This window comes from Borostomias antarcticus (genome assembly GCF_949987555.1).
Source record: "Borostomias antarcticus genome assembly, chromosome: 27".
NCBI classification, from domain to species: domain Eukaryota; kingdom Metazoa; phylum Chordata; class Actinopteri; order Stomiiformes; family Stomiidae; genus Borostomias; species Borostomias antarcticus.
The window spans coordinates 7,149,116-7,166,615 of NC_140260.1; the positions used below are offsets into that span (position 1 = coordinate 7,149,116).

The 17,500-nt window shown below is 48.5% G+C and overlaps 2 protein-coding genes across 4 annotated transcripts in view; both read right to left on the bottom strand.

Annotated features, from left to right (window-relative positions):
- LOC311326379 (major histocompatibility complex class I-related gene protein-like) overlaps nt 1-17,500 on the bottom strand; it is a 356,702-nt gene that overhangs the window by 266,131 nt on the left and 73,071 nt on the right. The gene's annotated exons all lie outside the window — the stretch shown is intronic.
- npr1a (natriuretic peptide receptor 1a) overlaps nt 1-17,500 on the bottom strand; it is a gene marked incomplete at both ends in the record, with an annotated part of 152,334 nt that overhangs the window by 110,924 nt on the left and 23,910 nt on the right. The window contains one exon of the mRNA XM_084459326.1: nt 8,575-8,762. Within this exon, the coding sequence (XP_084315452.1) occupies nt 8,575-8,762 (188 nt within the window). The remainder of the gene's footprint in view (nt 1-8,574; nt 8,763-17,500) is intronic.

Here is a 17,500-nt window from a genome sequence, read left to right on the forward strand (position 1 = left end):
TATCTAGCTCTCTGTTCTGTTATATATCCTAGCTAGCTCTCTGTTCTGTTATAGACCCTAGCTAGCTCTCTGTTCTGTTATATATCCTAGCTAGCTCTCTGTTCTGTTATAGATCCTAGCTAGCTCTCTGTTCTGTTATAGATCCTAGCTAGCTCTCTGTTCTGTTATAGACCCTAGCTAGCTCTCTGTTCTGTTATATATCCTAGCTAGCTCTCTGTTCTGTTATAGATCCTAGCTAGCTCTCCGTTCTGTTATAGATCCTAGCTAGCTCTCTGTTCTGTTATAGATCCTAGCTAGCTCTCTGTTCTATTATAGATCCTAGCTAGCTCTCCGTTCTGTTATAGATCCTAGCTAGCTCTCTGTTCTGTTATAGATCCTAGCTAGCTCTCTGTTCTATTATAGATCCTAGCTAGCTCTCTGTTCTGTTATATATCCTAGCTCTCTGTTCTGTTATATATCCTAGCTAGCTCTCCGTTCTGTTATAGATCCTAGCTAGCTCTCTGTTCTGTTATATATCCTAGCTAGCTCTCCGTTCTGTTATAGATCCTAGCTAGCTCTCTGTTCTGTTATATATCCTAGCTAGCTCTCTGTTCTGTTATATATCCTAGCTAGCTCTCTGTTCTATTATAGATCCTAGCTAGCTCTCTGTTCTGTTATATATCCTAGCTAGCTCTCTGTTCTGTTATATATCCTAGCTAGCTCTCTGTTCTATTATAGATCCTAGCTAGCTCTCTGTTCTGTTATATATCCTAGCTAGCTCTCTGTTCTGTTATATATCCTAGCTAGCTCTCCGTTCTGTTATAGATCCTAGCTAGCTCTCTGTTCTGTTATATATCCTAGCAAGCTCTCTGTTCTGTTATATATCCTAGCTAGCTCTCTGTTCTATTATAGATCCTAGCTAGCTCTCTGTTCTGTTATATATCCTAGCTAGCTCTCTGTTCTGTTATATATCCTAACTAGCTCTCTGTTCTGTTATAGATCCTAGCTAGCTCTCTGTTCTGTTATAGACCCTAGCTAGCTCTCTGTTCTGTTATAGATCCTAGCTAGCTCTCTGTTCTGTTATAGATCCTAGCTAGCTCTCTGTTCTGTTATAGACCCTAGCTAGCTCTCTGTTCTGTTATATATCCTAGCTAGCTCTCTGTTCTGTTATAGACCCTAGCTAGCTCTCTGTTCTGTTATATATCCTATCTAGCTCTCCGTTCTGTTATAGATCCTAGCTAGCTCTCTGTTCTGTTATAGATCCTAGCTAGCTCTCTGTTCTGTTATAGATCCTAGCTAGCTCTCTGTTCTATTATAGATCCTAGCTAGCTCTCTGTTCTGTTATATATCCTAGCTAGCTCTCTGTTCTGTTATATATCCTAGCTAGCTCTCCGTTCTGTTATAGACCCTAGCTAGCTCTCTGTTCTGTTATAGACCCTAGCTAGCTCTCTGTTCTATTATAGACCCTAGCTAGCTCTCTGTTCTGTTATATATCCTAGCTAGCTCTCTGTTCTGTTATAGATCCTAGCTAGCTCTCTGTTCTGTTATAGACCCTAGCTAGCTCTCTGTTCTGTTATATATCCTAGCTAGCTCTCTGTTCTATAGATCCTAGCTAGCTCTCTGTTCTGTTATATATCCTAACTAGCTCTGTTCTGTTATATATCCTATCTAGCTCTCTGTTCTGTTATAGACCCTAGCTAGCTCTCTGTTCTGTTATATATCCTAGCTAGCTCTCTGTTCTGTTATATATCCTAGCTAGCTCTCTGTTCTGTTATATATCCTAGCTAGCTCTCTGTTCTGTTATAGATCCTAGCTAGCTCTCTGTTCTGTTATAGATCCTAGCTAGCTCTCTGTTCTGCTATATATCCTAGCTAGCTCTCTGTTCTGTTATATATCCTAGCTAGCTCTCTGTTCTATCCTATCTAGCTCTCTGTTCTGTTATAGATCCTAGCTAGCTCTCTGTTCTGTTATAGATCCTAGCTAGCTCTCTGTTCTGTTATATATCCTAGCTAGCTCTCTGTTCTGTTATATATCCTAGCTAGCTCTCTGTTCTGTTATATATCCTAGCTCTCTGTTCTGTTATAGATCCTATCTAGCTCTCTGTTCTGTTATAGACCCTAGCTAGCTCTCTGTTCTGTTATATATCCTATCTAGCTCTCTGTTCTGTTATATATCCTATCTAGCTCTCTGTTCTGTTATATATCCTAGCTAGCTCTCTGTTCTGTTATATATCCTAGCTAGCTCTCTGTTCTGTTATAGATCCTAGCTAGCTCTCTGTTCTGTTATAGACCCTAGCTAGCTCTCTGTTCTGTTATAGATCCTAGCTAGCTCTCTGTTCTGTTATAGACCCTAGCTAGCTCTCTGTTCTGTTATAGACCCTAGCTAGCTCTCTGTTCTGTTATATATCCTAGCTAGCTCTCTGTTCTGTTATATATCCTAGCTAGCTCTCTGTTCTGTTATATATCCTAGCTAGCTCTCTGTTCTGTTATATATCCTAGCTAGCTCTCTGTTCTGTTATAGATCCTAGCTAGCTCTCTGTTCTGTTATAGATCCTAGCTAGCTCTCTGTTCTGTTATATATCCTATCTAGCTCTCTGTTCTGTTATATATCCTAGCTAGCTCTCTGTTCTGTTATAGATCCTAGCTAGCTCTCTGTTCTGTTATATATCCTAGCTAGCTCTCTGTTCTGTTATATATCCTAGCTAGCTCTCCGTTCTGTTATAGACCCTAGCTAGCTCTCTGTTCTGTTATATATCCTAGCTAGCTCTCTGTTCTGTTATATATCCTAGCTAGCTCTCTGTTCTGTTATATATCCTAGCTAGCTCTCTGTTCTGGTATATATCCTAGCTAGCTCTCTGTTCTGTTATAGATCCTAGCTAGCTCTCTGTTCTATTATAGATCCTAGCTAGCTCTCTGTTCTGTTATAGACCCTAGCTAGCTCTCTGTTCTGTTATAGACCCTAGCTAGCTCTCTTGACTCCCCCCTCCCTCCCCTGCTGTGTGAGCCTGATTGCGTGCGTGCACAGCCCCGCTTCTACATCAGAGATTTACGATCCCCAATCCCCTGCAAAGCTGAGCTGTCTCCTCTGTCCGAGCAGTGAAAAACAGAGCAGCCTCCCTTCCTCATCCTCTTTCATCCTCTTCTGTCCTGTCTTCCTGTCTGCGCCTGGCTAATCAGCCGCTCCGCACGTGGTCTGAGCTCTGAGGACGGGAGCCAGGCTCCAGTTAGACCTGGGACACATCCTCCACACACACACACACACATGCACACACACACACACACACACACACACACACACATACATGCACATACACACAAACATGCATACACACACATGCACACACACCACACACACACACACACACACACACACACATACACACACACACATGCACACGCACACACATGCACACGTGCGTGCACACGCACACATACATGCACACACACGTGCATAGTACACGAACGCACGCACACAAATCAATCAATCAAAGCTTTATTTGTATAGCGCATTTCATACCCAGAGGCAACACAATGCGCTTTACAGAGAACAAGGGACAAACACACGCCCACGCACGCACACACACACATGCAAACACATGCAAACACACTCGCGCACACACATACATTCATGCATGCACGCACACACACACACACACACACACACACACACACACACACACACACACACACACCTAGTCTCTAAAAGCTAATGCCTAATTTAAAGTTTGACAGTTTTGATAATAACCACAAAAAAACAATCATGTTTGCAATTTTAGTAGATAAAATGATACCTGACCAACCAGGCAGGCAGGCACACACACACACACACACACACACACACACACACACACACACACACACACACACACCTAGTCTCTAAAAGCTAATGCCCAATTTAAAGTTTGACAGTTTTGATAATAACCACAAAAAAACAATAATGTTTGCAATTTTAGTAGATAAAATGATACCTGACCAATCAGGCAGGCAGGCAGGCAGGCAGGCGCACACACACACACACACACACACACACACACATACACACAAACACACACACACAAACACACAGACCACAGAAACATCTACATCAGTATGGGGTCAGACCATCATCGCCTCTATGTGTCTGTATATCGGTCTGTCTGTCTGTCTGTCTGTCTGTCTGTCTGTCTGTCTGTCTGTCTGTCTGTCTGTCTGTCTGTGTGTGCCTGTATGTATGTGTGTCTCTCTATCTCTGTATGTCTGTCTGTCTGTCTGTGTGTGCCTGTTTGTATGTGTGTCTCTCTATCTCTGTATGTCTCTGTGTGTATGTCTGTATGTGTCTCTCTGTCTCTGTGTGTCTGTCTCTGTGTGTCTGTGTCTCTGTGTGTAGTATGGTAGAGTACAGTACATTTTGTCTGAGGAGTGTGGGTGTAGTATAGCCTAGTATAGTACAGTATGTTTTGAGCCTGAGGAGTGTGGGTGTAGTATAGCCTAGTATAGTACAGTATGTTTTGAGCCTGAGGAGTGTGGGTGTAGTATAGCCTAGTATAGTACAGTACGTTTTGTGCCTGAGTAGTGTGGGTTTAGTATAGCCTAGTATAGTACAGTACGTTTTGTGCCTGAGTAGTGTGGGTGTAGTATAGCCTAGTATAGTACAGTATGTTTTGAGCCTGAGTAGTGTGGGTGTAGTATAGCCTAGTATAGTACAGTACGTTTTGTGCCTGAGTAGTGTGGGTTTAGTATAGCCTAGTATAGTACAGTATGTTTTGTCTGAGTAGTGTGGGTGTAGTATAGCCTAGTATAGTACAGTACGTTTTGAGCCTGATGAGTGTGGGTGTAGTATAGCCTAGTATAGTACAGTACGTTTTGTCTGAGGAGTGTGGGTGTAGTATAGCCTAGTATAGTACAGTATGTTTTGTCTGAGGAGTGTGTGTGTAGTATAGCCTAGTATAGTACAGTATGTTTTGAGCCTGAGTAGTGTGGGTGTAGTATAGCCTAGTATAGTACAGTACGTTTTGTGCCTGAGTAGTGTGGGTTTAGTATAGCCTAGTATAGTACAGTATGTTTTGTCTGAGTAGTGTGGGTGTAGTATAGCCTAGTATAGTACAGTACGTTTTGAGCCTGAGGAGTGTGGGTGTAGTGTAGCCTAGTATAGTACAGTACGTTTTGTCTGAGGAGTGTGGGTGTAGTATAGCCTAGTATAGTACAGTATGTTTTGTCTGAGGAGTGTGTGTGTAGTATAGCCTAGTATAGTACAGTATGTTTTGTGCCTGAGTAGTGTGGGTGTAGTATAGTCTAGTATAGTACAGTATGTTTTGAGCCTGAGTAGTGTGGGTGTAGTATAGCCTAGTATAGTACAGTATGTTTTGAGCCTGAGGAGTGTGTGTGTAGTATAGTCTAGTATAGTACAGTATGTTTTGAGCCTGAGTAGTGTGGGTGTAGTATAGCCTAGTATAGTCCAGTATGTTTGGAGCCTGAGGAGTGTGGGTGTAGTATAGTCTAGTATAGTCCAGTATGTTTTGAGGCTGTTCCAGACTGTGTCCTGGGTCATGTGATCTGCTCTGGGACTCTGGGAGCAGTGTTGAGTGAAGACATGCGTGCAGCTCAGGAATGTGCTGATAGGACACAGCGCAGCGTGCAGCGGGGGTGGTTCGGACACCAGGCTGGTGTGATGTCAACCTTTGATCCCCCGAGACGCTGTGTCTGTTTACAGAGTCCACCGGAGAGCAGGATTTATAACTCCTCAGGAGGGGAGGGGAGTAGGTGGATGGTTAGCAGCCATATTGGACAGAGCATCACAGTAGGTTTCATTACCCTCTGATTACAATGACTATTGTTTAGGGATGGCTCAGAGGACACACCCCCTCCCACCCCCTCTATGACCAGCAACACAGAGCGCTTCAGGCTCAGAGGACACGTCCCCTCTATGACCAGCAACACAGAGCGCTTCAGGCTCAGAGGACACACCCCCTCCCACCCCCTCTATGACCAGCAACACAGAGCGCTTCAGGCTTTCCTTCTCACCAGCGGCCGTCACACTGTATAATATATTATATATTACTAACATATTACTAACAACATATTACTAGAAACGTCTATGCAGTCTGTATGTATGTATGTATGTATGTATGTATGTATATACTGTATGAGTATTACCAGACATATCTACAGTCTGGTTGTGTGTACAGTATGTACATATTCTATACTCTACACATGCTGTATGTATGTATGTATGTATGTATGTATGTATGTATGTATGTATGTATGTATTCCTTGTTCTATTTATGCTTATTGCTACTATGTATATACTGTCTTCTGCATTTCTAACCTTTTGCTGTAATTTCCCACTGCTGAAAAGCCCCATCTCCTCCTACGTGGATCATTAAAGTTCCTGTCTGTCTCTGTGTGATGGAGGAGGTGTTTACCAGGCTGAGCCAGGGTGTGTGCCTGCCTGGTCCTGAGGGCTGAGGCTGGAGGAGGTGTTTACCAGGCTGGCCAGGGTGTGTGCCTGCCTGGTCCTGAGGGCTGAGGCTGGAGGAGGTGTTTACCAGGCTGGGCCAGGGTGTGTGCCTGCCTGGCCCTGAGGGCTGAGGCTGGAGGAGGGGGTCTGGCCCGGGGGCAGGGTGTGTGCCTGCCTGGCCCTGAGGGCTGAGGCTGGAGGAGGGGGTCTGGCCCGGGGGCAGGGGCCCGGAGGAACCAGGGCAGTTAGCGCAATCACAAGCTAATCAGGCCAGAGACAGAGTAAAGCCCAGTCCAATCTGCCTGGGATCCAGCTGTGCACCGCTCCCCTCACTGGCTCAGCAGGGCTGTTTAACGTGGGGGTGAGGAAGAGGAGTTCAACAAGCGCTCCCTCCCTCCCTCCCTCCCTCCCTCCCTCCCTCCCTCCCTCCCTCCCTCACTCACTCACTCACTCACTCACTCACTCCCTCCCACAGTCTTATCCCTCACGTCCCTCTCTCCATCCATCACAACCTCTCCTCCCTTCTCTCCACTTCTCTCATCCCTTGTTAAACATGCCCTCCACGTCATCCACACAGCACTCTAATCACGTCCTCCCCCGTCCTCATACCCTCTCTCCCCCCTCCCGACCCTGAAGGCCTCCCTCCTCTCCTCCCCCTCTCTCCCTCCTCCTCTCCTCCCCCTCTCTCCCTCCTCCTCTCATCCCCCTCTCTCCCTCCTCCTCTCCTCCCCCATCCTCCCCCTCTCTCCTTGCTCCTCTCCTCCCCCTCTCTCCCTCCTCCTCTCCTCCCCCATCCTCCCCCTCTCTCCCTCTCCCTCCCTCTCTCCTCCCCTCCTCTCCCTCCTCCTCTCCTCCCCTCCTCCTGTCCTTTCCCTCCTCTCCTCCCTCCTCCTCTCTCTCTCTCCTCCTCTCCTCCCTCCTCCTCTCCTCCCCTCTCACCCTGAAGCATGGTTTCCACTCTAAGTCGAATGTCAAATTCCCTGACTTTTCCCTGACCTTCTCTGACTAAAAAGCTGAATTTCCATGACCTATAATGAAGGGAAGACCTTTCTGCTGACCAGACCAGACTAGGGTGGACGATGATGCTGTCGGCCTCATGCTTCTTACCGTCTTTGTGTCTGCATAGGCTATTTCACAGATCAATAGTAGATTCTCATAGGCTATTTCACAGATCAATAGTAGATTCTCATAGGCTATTTCACAGATCAATAGTAGATTCTCATAGGCTATTTCACAGATCAATAGTAGATTCTCATAGGCTATTTCACAGATCAATAGTAGATTCTCATAGGCTATTTCACAGATCAATAGTAGATTCTCATAGGCTATTTCACAGATCAATAGTAGATTCTCATAGGCTATTTCACAGATCAATAGTAGTTTCTCATAGGCTATTTCATAGATCAATAGTAGATTCTCATAGGCTATTTCATAGATCAATAGTAGATTCTCATAGGCTATTTCATAGATCAATAGTAGATTCTCATAGGCTATTTCATAGATCAATAGTAGTTTTCCAAACTTTACATTTGTCTTTTCTGTCTTCTACTCTTAACAGCCAGTCTCTGAAGCCATCCTGTTGTAGCTCTTGAAATGTACATCTTTCTGGCATGTCTGCCTTAGGACACAGAATATTGTAATAGACAGCATATTGTAATAAACAGCATATTGTAATAAACAGCATATTGTAACGTAGGAACGCCCTGAGTGGAATTCGAACTCTGGGCGCTCAAAAATCAAGTAACCATAACAAACACTCACACAATACGGTAAATGCATGAAATAGTACTGCAATATGAAAATATGAAAATATACATTTTGATAAATGGCAACAAAAATATACACATGCTATGTACACATGCTACAAATACAGTTCCCTGATATTCCATGACCCGGCCCCAAACACAGATCAAGTACCCTGACTTTCCCTGTCTGAAACACACTTTTTAAAATTCCATGATATTCCAGAAAGTCCATGACCAGGAAAACCTGCTGAATGCCTCCCTGTCTCCCCTCCCTCTCCTCTCATCCCTCTCCCCCCTCTCCTCCCCTCCTCTCCCCTCCTCTCCTCCCCTCCTCCTCCTCTCCTCCTCTCTTCCCCTCCTCTCCTCCTCTCTTCTCCTCCTCTCCTCTCTTCCCCTCCTCTCCTCCTCTCCTCACCCTGAAGGCCTCCCTCGCTGCGTGGTCGTCCTCGTCTCCACGGTACCAGGGTCTGGCTGGGCGCTCCTGCAGGCTGTGGCCGAACAGATCCATGAAGAAGAACACATAGTCCTCTGCCGGAAGACCTTCCCTCCAGAACTGCAGCATCAGCCCCCGGAAGGTGTCCCAGGGGCAGCACAGGTACACCACTGAAGAAGAAGAAGAAGAAGACAGGACAGACAGGAAGTAGGTGATGAGCAGTGCAGCAGTGGAGAGCACCAGAGGTCTGGCTGGGAGGAGGCTAGATGCTAAACTCTTAAAGCCCTGACCTGTGAGATGCCCCAGGTAGCTAGTTCTGCATTAGCTGTTTACTAAATCCTACCATGCACTAGAAGACTCCAAAAAGACTTTTAAAGGACTAAAGTCTGACACCCTCTCACATCTAAAGACAATGTGTTGAGTTTTTAGTCACAGACTAGGCTATAAGATCTCACAAAGACTGGGATCTCGCAGGGTCATTGTGTGCAGGACAGACTACTGTAGCCTACATGTGGAGAGATGCAGGATTTTCTCTCACTGTTTTCCCTTCTCCGCTCTATTGTGGTTCAAATCTCTCCTCCTGGTTTTGCTGTTTGGTTCTGGAGAGATCAGCACACCTGGCTGCTGACAATGTTCACATCATTGAACTTCACTTTTTGCATGAGACGAGACTAAAAGCTTACGTTAATATTAAAAATGTTTGATTTTATCAGAACGTCAAGATGAGAAAAAGACTGACTCGGACTGACACCTCACCAAACGATGGAGATAATGGGAGCACACTTCGACTCTAGCAAAACTCTCATGATTTTACTCCGACATTGGAAATATGTCCGTGACAGAGAAATCGGCTGAAATGTCAGTTGGTGCAGCCGGCGTAACTCAACTCTCTCACCATGGAGACAGTGAACATGAAGCAGCTAGATATAGTACATCTACACCAGTTCCTGAGACCATGATGTGATTGATCCTTGTAGCTATGGAAACTAGATGGTGATGCTATAGAGCCTCTTGTCTCCATCCTCCGTTTCCATAACGACTGGATGCTGAAACTCACTCTTAAGAAATGACTAAATCTGGCGTTTCAATCGCCGAATACGTACTGTAAGTGCCGTCAATAAATTTATTCTCACCATAGAAAGGGTAATAGCAACATGAGAGAATAATTATTTATTCAAATAATCAAAGAAAAGTAGTAGTAGTAGAAGTTGCTTTGTGGCTGGTTATTTTCAAATGCAAAAGTAATATTACTGTCAAATATAATAACTGACCCAGATCTGCAGAAGTACGTAGCTACTTTATACGAAAGCACAGAACAGATTGTGAGACAAATACATAACCAGGATCCATGTTGCTCTAGACGAGATGATGCTGTAATCTAATCCCCCGTTCGAGCTGCCCCTACACCCCACTACTCCCCCGTTCCCCTAACTATGGTCACGAGAGCGGGGATCAATTTCCTCCCCCTCGAGAGGTCAGCAACAGCCTCTCCCCCCCTCAATGACCTCACATCCCAGGCCGGCCAATCGTCATCTGAGAGCTGGACAATTAACCACAGAGAGAGAAGTCTGTGATTGTCCTGTTGGGTTTACTGCACCGGCAGAGGATTTAAAGAAGCAGGGTGGAGTCACAGACACTCTGCTGTCTCCTCAGAGAGGGTTTCTGGCTGATGGATAACGGTCATCGTTGGTGAATGTAGATGGAGAAGAAAATACAAGACAACAAGAAGAAAAAAGCCTGTTCACTAATCTGGATGTAAAAATGTCAGGAGTATTGGTTGCCCTGTGATATCTAAAGCAGCTAGGCGCTAGCGTTAGCTCCTATAGCTTGTCTTATACAGTATACACTAGGCGCTAGCGTTAGCTCCTATAGCTTGTCTTATACAGTATACACTAGGCGCTAGCGTTAGCTCCTATAGCTTGTCTTATACAGTATAAACTAGGCGCTAGCTCCTATAGCTTGTCTTATACAGTATAAACTAGGCGCTAGCTCCTATAGCTTGTCTTATACAGTATAAACTAGGCGCTAGCGTTAGCTCCTATAGCTTGTCTTATACAGTATAAATTAGGCGCTAGCTCCTTTAGCTTGTCTTATACAGTATAAATTAGGCGCTAGCGTTAGCTCCTATAGCTTGTCTTATACAGTATAAATTAGGCGCTAGCTCCTTTAGCTTGTCTTATACAGTATAAATTAGGCGCTAGCGTTAGCTCCTATAGCTTGTCTTATACAGTATAAATTAGGCGCTAGCTCCTTTAGCTTGTCTTATACAGTATAAATTAGGCGCTAGCTCCTTTAGCTTGTCTTATACAGTATAAATTAGGCGCTAGCTCCTTTAGCTTGTCTTATACAGTATAAATTAGGCGCTAGCTCCTATAGCTTGTCTTATACAGTATAAACTAGGCGCTAGCGTTAGCTCCTATAGCTTGTCTTATACAGTATAAATTAGGCGCTAGCTCCTTTAGCTTGTCTTATACAGTATAAATTAGGCGCTAGCTCCTATAGCTTGTCTTATACAGTATAAATTAGGCGCTAGCTCCTTTAGCTTGTCTTATACAGTATAAATTAGGCGCTAGCTCCTATAGCTTGTCTTATACAGTATAAATTAGGCGCTAGCTCCTTTAGCTTGTCTTATACAGTATAAATTAGGCGCTAGCTCCTATAGCTTGTCTTATATAGTATAAATTAGGCGTTAGCGTAGTTAAGGGCGTGTATGAGAGAGTTAAGTGTATGAGAGCAGCAGAGGGTTCCTACAGTCACAGATGGAGCTGATTCAGAGAGAAACCCTCAGACACATCTGACTTCACACTCACTCATCCCACGCTACCAACACACACACACACACACACACAATGGATATGCTCACAGCTCTGAAAAACACTCTGTGGCTCATGCAGAGACAGTGTCCTCATGGTCTCTTGGTGACAGGTGGTTTGACGTGCAGGATGACCCAGGGTTCAAACCCCAGATGGTCAAACTACCCCCACTGATACAATCTGTGATTCCACTGCTAAACATGCACACGCATGCCCACACATGCCCACACATGCCCACATACACAAAGACATACACAAATAAACAAACAGAGAAACACACATACATAAATAAATAGACACGCAGACACGCGCACACACACACACACACACACACACACACACACACACACAATTTAGCATTTATATCCTTGTGGGCCCCCTAAACGTAACCGTAGCCATATAATGCAAACCTAACCCTAAACATAACCTTTGACTGCTTACTCTAACCTTAACCCTAACCCTACCCTAAACCTAACCTTAACCCTAAACCTAACTCTATAACCCCAGACAACCCCTAACCCAAAGCCTAATCCGAAACATAACCTTTGACCCCTAACCATAACCATAATTGTAATCCAAGCCCTAAACCCTACACTTTGACCCTAATATGAACCCTAACCTTATGGGGCCCATCAAAATGGCCCCACAGGGACTTTTTTTTTTTTCTTGTTTCACTATCCTTGTGGGGACATCTAGTTTAACAAGCACACACATGCGCGCGCACGTACACACGTACACACACAGCATGAGGGAGAGATTGATGAGTGTGAGGGATGGGAAGGCTGTGCTGGTAAATCAGGTTGACTGTGCAGGTCAATCAGAGTGACAAAGAGACACAAAGAGACGGGCCATTACTGGAAGACAGGCAGCGCACACACACACACACACACACACACACACACACACACACACACACACACACACACACACAAACGTAACACTAGCTCTTCTCCTCTTATCTAATGATGTCCCTCTCGCTTTTTGTCGCCATAGTTACTTCACTCCATCTCTCAGTCTCTCTTTCTCCCCTGTCTCTCTCTCTCCTGTCTCTCTACTCCTCTCCCCTTGACCCCCCTTCCCCGAGCGTCCTGGGAATGTCTCTCTCCTGATTGGAGACTGTCTGAGTGGGTGAGATTAATGGGGGTGGGGATGGGGTAGCCAGGTCTGAGTGGGTGAGATTAATGGGGGTGGGGATGGGGTAGCCAGGTCTGCGCCGGCATTTCCAGGAAGAGCAGCCTCAAGTCCCTCTTGCAAACGAGGTGGGTAAGAGGGACGATCACAACCACATCTCCGTGGGGTCTGAACCCACGTCACAGAGCGCTAGGCTTCTCCCTGCTGTCCCAGACTCCAACCCGCAGCCTAAGTCCGTCTAACTGAATGGCGGTCAACAGGCGGTTATCCTCCATGCTTATAATGACACTAATTGTCTCCAAACTGCTCAACAGTGTTACGGTTGCGCCTTCACGGTCTCTTCCTCTCCCCGTCCCGCCTGCCGCGCACCTCCCTGACCAGCCACCCAGCACCTCTGCTCGCGAGCAACATGCGCTTCGTCGCACAGGTGCAATTAGTTGAGCTGATGAGGAACGAGCGCTCGGCTGGGCACTGCACACCTGCTACCTCTGATCACCCTCCTCTGCTGGCTGCCGGTTTTACATTCACTCGTCGCCAGATCTTCCCATAGAATCGCCTGGCAAGTATACCGCATATCGCAGCCTGTGTATGATCGGTGACTTTTCTCTGTCTCTTTTTGCACCAGTCTTATCCTGTTTCTCCGTGTTCCCCTACCAGGTGTGTGCGCCCGGCTTGCCTGCTCATCAGCCCTGCTCCAATGCAGGCACCCCACCTGCCCCCCTCACCGCCATCTCAGGGTTTACAGCCTCCCCATGGCGCAACGCCACGGAGCGCCGCTCTTTCAATAAAACGCCCAGCGAGGCATTAACTCCTTCATTGCTGTACTTTTGCTTCCTGACAAACCCACCGCCTAACAGAAGATCTGTCCAGAATGGAAGCAGCCGACTCTGGAACGCCTCAACCAGGAACCCCGCCCACCAATGCCACAATGACAGCCCTCCAGCACCAGGGGAGAGGCCTCGCCGACCACGCCCGTCTGCTCCAGGAGGCATCAGTGGCCATGCGTGACTCGAACGAGCGCCTCCAGACCCAGGAATCCCTCCACCACGACCTGGCTCCAGACCCAGGAGACCCTCCACCACGACCTGGTTCCAGACCCAGGAGACCCTCCACCACGACCTGGCTCGCCAGATGCAGAGCCTCACTGCCATGATCCAGGGCCTCTCAACCCATGTCGCCGCGCTCGCAGCGCCCTCCAGCCCACCCGTCGCTGCTGCTGCCGCCCCGCCCCAGCTTGCTAAAGCCACGTCCGTCGGGCAGCCCCGTGAGCCCAGTCTGGCGAGACCCCGCCCCTTTGATGGAACTTTCTCTCAATGTCGGGGTTTCATCATGCAGTGTGAGTTAATTTTTCTTCACCAACCTAGTCAATATTCCACTCCTGCTGCCTGTGTGGCGTTCATAACGATAGTTACCTATTGTAACTCCAGTTCTATGAGTGGAGCGTAGCCCCATAGGGGGGCTTCGCTCCTAGTGGTTTACCCCGTTGCCTAGGTAACGCAGACTGAACTATCACTATCACTATCAGTGCACTGAAGGGCGGGGTAAGAGATGCGCTGAGAAGGAGACTAGGTAGGGCGGCAGTTACGCATGGTAACTCTAGCCTACTATGTCCTTCACACAAGTCAATTACGACCACAACAATCTCACACATAACCCAAAGGGGATGTGGAGATAACAGCCGTATCCACCTGCCAGGAAAAACCTGAGGGCAGGTTACCTGATGAAACTGAACACTGAGGCCAGTGGCACCCAATCAGTCCATCACTGCATGTCCAAATGCAAGGAAAAGGAGCATCGTCCTCATATGCAAATGAGGCAGACGACTGAAGTAGCGGAGCCCAGTCATTGTATGCAAATGAGGCCATTGCCGACATAGACTCAGTCTGTGTGGAGGCAGACGCCTTTGAACTTGCCGCGAAAAGTCGGTGAATCTTGCTCACATATGCAAATGAGGCAGACGACCCATACCGATGCAGCGCAACGGGGGGAACCAATGACGTACGATCATTCAAATTTGAAGTATAGCAGAGCGAGCGCTCAACTTCAAACGAAGTTTGCTTAACGGTCCTAACGACATCAACCGTCTCTCGGGCTGTGTGCGAGAGTAGCTTAGTCGAACGAGACACAGAGGCTTCATTTCCCAGTCGTTCACGATGGTGCGGTACACGAATACCGGCGCTCACCGTAGAAGTAGCCGAGAACGCCTTCCCAGTATTACACACCAAGCGAGACACAGGATTAACTCTCTGGCGAGCATTTCGCTTGTAAACGGAAAGTTTAGCTGCCGAAAGCTGACCCGTGGAGGGGGAAGGCTGCCCGACAACTTTCCTTGATATCCCCGCCGGGGTAGGAAGAGTAGCCAGGCTAGCGCTAGCTAACTGAGTGGATGAACTGGCCCGTAGCGTACTTGAGACATGATAACGGTGCAGAATCGCGCTACCCTCCACAGACTTAATTCTCTCGGCAGAGAGCGGAGGGGCAGGCGCAACCAGCTCAGAACCAGAACCCCGAGACACATTAACCATAGCCTCAGACTGTCGAGCATGGAAAGGACACAAGTGACCACCCGTGTACACAGGAATATGCTCTTTATTGCGGAAACCCCTAATACAGGGACCACAACCATCCTCTAACGTGAGGGGAGGGCCATAGGGAACATGGGCAGCCTGATCAGACGTTAATTGTCACGCAGTAGTGCCGGGCTTCTTCCTCTTCCACTGCAGGACCTTGGCGAGCGGTGGAAGGAGGGTGGGAAGCCTGGGCAGATCGCTGGTTCGCCGGAGGGGGACCGGGGGCAGCCCTCGGAGGGGCGGACCTCGCCTTCCTCTTCCTCTTTTTCACGGGGGCACGGGAGACAGCAGACTGGGTCCTCCTGACCCCGAGATGCCTGGCCACCAGCTTGGACTGCTCCTCGACCTTGCCGAGGTGTTCAAGGGTTTCCCCGGAGGCAGAGCCGAACAGGCCGGACCGGTAGATGGGAGCGTTCAGCAGAGCCGTGCGAGCTGTGTCGTTCACAGAGGAGACGCCCAGCCACAGCAGGCGATGGTGCACCACAGCGTTAGCCATGACGCGGCCAGTGCAGATCGCGGCAGCCTGGCAGAGCTGCATGGCCGCTCCAGCCGCAGCTTGGAGGTCGGGAACCCGTTCGGGCGATGGCGAGATGCCGCTGCTCAACTCCAATGCCAGGGTAGTGACCAGGATGGAGATGGAGGAAACAGCGGCCGTGGCCTGGGCAGCGAGGACGTACATGCGGTCGGAGAGGGTAGCCGCTTGTCGGTCTCGTGCCCCGGGAAGCAGGGGCTTCTTGGTATTGCTCCACGCAGCCGCGCCAGGAGCAAAGTGGGCGGCAAAGGAGGGCTTGAGTGCCGGGATGCCACCGGAGATGTCGCGCTCGTAGCCGGACACACGCGTGGCGTCAGTCCAGGTGCGAACCAGGGCCTTAGCCTGCTCAAGAGGCGCCACCCAGGTACTCTCGACAAACCTGTCCAGATGTGCCATGACAGGGAGGGGCCGCTTGATTCTCCGCGTCGAGAGCTCAAAGCAGGAAAGGCCCCAGAGATTGGTGCATTTCGCCTCAGGCTCCGACGGGAGGAGGACGCCTATGGAGACCGCCGCGCGCTCCAGTATACCGGGGAACATCCTCCGGAATACGAGCGGCTTGGCCCCACCGGCATCCCGGGGCTCATCGTTTGGGGGGCCGCCCTCACCGCCGGCGGGGGGCTCGGAACCAGACACGGATGAGCCTGTGCGTGGGGAGGGGCCCTGGGAGGCGGGCAACTCCCCACTGTCCTCCGAGTCACTTCCATCCCCAGAGTCGTCGTCGGCAGACTCGGACTCGTAAGAGGGGAGAGGACAGGGGACGGTGCTCCGTGCGCGCCAGAAGTCGAGGCGGGCACGCCTGAATTCAGAGGGAAGCAGTGCGCACTGGGAGCACGGCGGGTTGGGAGAGACTCCCTCTTCAGCGTGGCTCTTCCCCAGGCACGCCACACACCGGTCGTGGCGGTCGTTTTCAGCGGAGGTATCCGCAAATGATTAACAAATAGTTCCATTAAAAATACATTTATTTAAAGTTCGTATTGTCTTTCTTTTTGAAATATTCAATCAATCAATCAATCAAAGCTTTATTTGTATAGCGCATTTCATACCCAGAGGCAACACAATGTGCTTTACAGAGAACAAGGGAGGTGGGCATACGACCCACTCTCTACATATTCCAGAGGGAAGCAAAAAAACAGTAATCACCCGGGGGCCAGAATATTGACAGATAAATGTGGCAACCGTTGTATAAAAGCATTATGGAACTCGAAGCCGTGGGATGTCACGGATATCGCCACGGCTAGCGGGGTGTAACAGCTCCGCTGCGCGTCGTGACTAACCACTCCTGCTAGCCGTGGCGATATCCGTGCCATCCCACGGCTTCTCGTTCCATAATGCTTTAGTGTCTCGTCATCTGAGATTTACACGGGGGTGTACTGGGAAAGTAATATATTGCATAAGTAACTAGTTACTTTTGGCTGGGAGTAATAAGTAAAGTAACGATATTACTTTAAAAAAGGGTAATGAGTAATAACTAATATATTACATTTTTTGAGTAACAAGCCCAACACTGGCCAGCGGGTCTGGTTGTCCACGGCAGGTGACCTCCAGAAAGCTGTCATCCAAGTTTACCGGCCCTTATGAGATTGACCGCATCGTCAACCCAGTGGCTGTGCGTCTCAAGCTTCCCGTGTCCCTGCAGGGTGTCCACCCGGTGTTCCACGTGTCCAAGGTCAAGCCTTACTCATCCAGTCCGCTCTCTCCTCCCCTCCCAGTTCCGCCTCCCCCGCAGATGGTCCACGGTCACCCCCAGTGGTCGGTGGTCACCCCCAGTGGTCGACGGTCACCCCCAGTGGTCGGTGGTCACCCCCAGTGGTCGGTGGACTGGGAGGGGTACGGTCCCGAGGAGCAGAGCTGGTGGACTGGGA